General features: G+C 26.8%; 1 protein-coding gene across 1 annotated transcript in view; it reads left to right on the top strand.

Moving 5' to 3' along the window:
• Positions 1–1,102, top strand: part of LOC107606831 (cytochrome P450 714C2-like) — a 3,504-nt gene extending 2,402 nt beyond the window's left edge. Inside the window, exon 5 of the mRNA XM_016308846.2 lies at positions 599–1,102. Within this exon, the coding sequence (XP_016164332.1) occupies positions 599–1,024 (426 nt within the window). The 3' untranslated portion in view covers positions 1,025–1,102. The remainder of the gene's footprint in view (positions 1–598) is intronic.

The raw sequence follows: 1,833 nt of genomic DNA, 5'->3' as shown, positions 1-1,833 counted from the left end.
TTTAAATTAATTATAACAATTTAATTTTGATGTATAAAAAATTTATATATATATTTAATTATATATCAACATATTAGCAAAAATAATTATTTTTACTATATTTAATGTGTGAATGTTCATTTAAAGAAATAGACATAATTAAACGACTATGTAAAACAATTTACACTACTGTCAAGTTATCGAAATTAAACTTAATTTTAAAAGTCAAAAGAATCAAATTTTTAATTAACAAAGATTTCAGACATAATTTTAGTTGACCAAATATTAGTTTCAAAAAATAATTAAGTTGGTTTTCTAAAATTCTAAAAAGTAAAAATATTGAAAATGGATAAAAAAAATTGTATCCTTAATGTTTTCTCATGGATTTTGAATTCTCTAAATTTTAAATTTCTACTAAAGAGGATAAAGTGTAATCTCTTACCCTTAAATAATTTTTTTCTCATAATTTCTCTTAGTTCCACCTATAAAATAAATGGTAAGAAATTACATTTTACCTTCTAAAATGAAATTCAAAATTTATAAGATTTAAATCCTTTCTCATGACATCAAGGAATTTAATTCGTCACTAGTTGTAACTTACATTTGTTTTTGTTGGCAGTTAACAATGGTTATTCATGAAACATTACGCCTTTACTCCCCAATACCTGTTATTTCAAGGGAAGCCTTAAAGGATATGAAATTTGGTAATCTTAATGTTCCAAAAGGTGTAATAATTTGGGCAATGACACTAACCTCACATACAGATACAGATATATGGGGACTCGATGCCTACAAATTCAAGCCAGAAAGGTTTGCAAATGGAGTTAGTGGTGCATGCAAATTGCCACACATGTATATGCCCTTTGGAATGGGACCAAGAGTTTGTCTTGGAAGAGATTTGGCCATCACTGAACTCAAGATATTGTTAAGTCTCATTTTGTGTAATTTTTCTTTTTCCCTTTCCCCTAAATACATCCATTCACCTTCTCTTAAGTTGGTTGTGGAGCCTGAATTTGGAGTAGACTTATTAGTTAAAAAGCTTTGAATTGTTCCTTAATTAGTTTGTTGATTAAAGGAACTAATAAAATATATAGAGTTAGTGCAACTTGGAGATGGTAATGTATGTTATTAGGTAAAATATTGAATTTCATTCTCTCTTTGCTACTAAAAATAAATAAAGATCAACCAAAATTAACTCGATATTTAAATGAAATAATAGATGCTCGCCAGATGTGTGGTCTACGACGATGCAACTCTTGCAGGAGACATAGGCGCGTCCTTATCGTAACGGGTCAAGTTCAGATCCTATTACATAGTTAGTTATGTAATTATGTTATGGTTTTCTAAAAATCAATATGTTTGTCATGATTAATTCAAATGTTTTTCTATAAGATGTATTATCGTGGTTGGTGCTGTGTAGCATCTTAATTATTCAATAATTATTGTTATAACATTACTACTAGAAAAATTATTTTTAGTAGTCATTTATTTTGCTTTTAGCATCAATAAAATTAAACTTTAATACATCTATTAATAATTAGACATTAGCCGTCTTATACTTTATCGCTAAAAGGTTTTAGCAGTTATTATAACATTTGTCGATAAAGACCTTTTTAATAGCAGCAAAAAGTATATAATTTTTAGCGGCTATTTTCTTGGCAATTTATATGGCTGCTAAAAATACTTCTAAAATTATAACATTAGTCACTTTTAGATGTCATTACTATTGTCGCTAAACTTTATTTTATTGGCAATTTATATGGCCACTAAAAATAATTTTAAAATTGTAACATTATTCGCTTTTAGTTACCGCTAAAACTTTAAGACTTTTTTTTTAAATATATTATACTTATT

The sequence above is a fragment of the Arachis ipaensis genome, chromosome B07 (assembly GCF_000816755.2).
Source record: "Arachis ipaensis cultivar K30076 chromosome B07, Araip1.1, whole genome shotgun sequence".
Lineage (NCBI taxonomy): Eukaryota > Viridiplantae > Streptophyta > Magnoliopsida > Fabales > Fabaceae > Arachis > Arachis ipaensis.
This window is presented reverse-complemented; position numbering and strand designations above follow the sequence as displayed.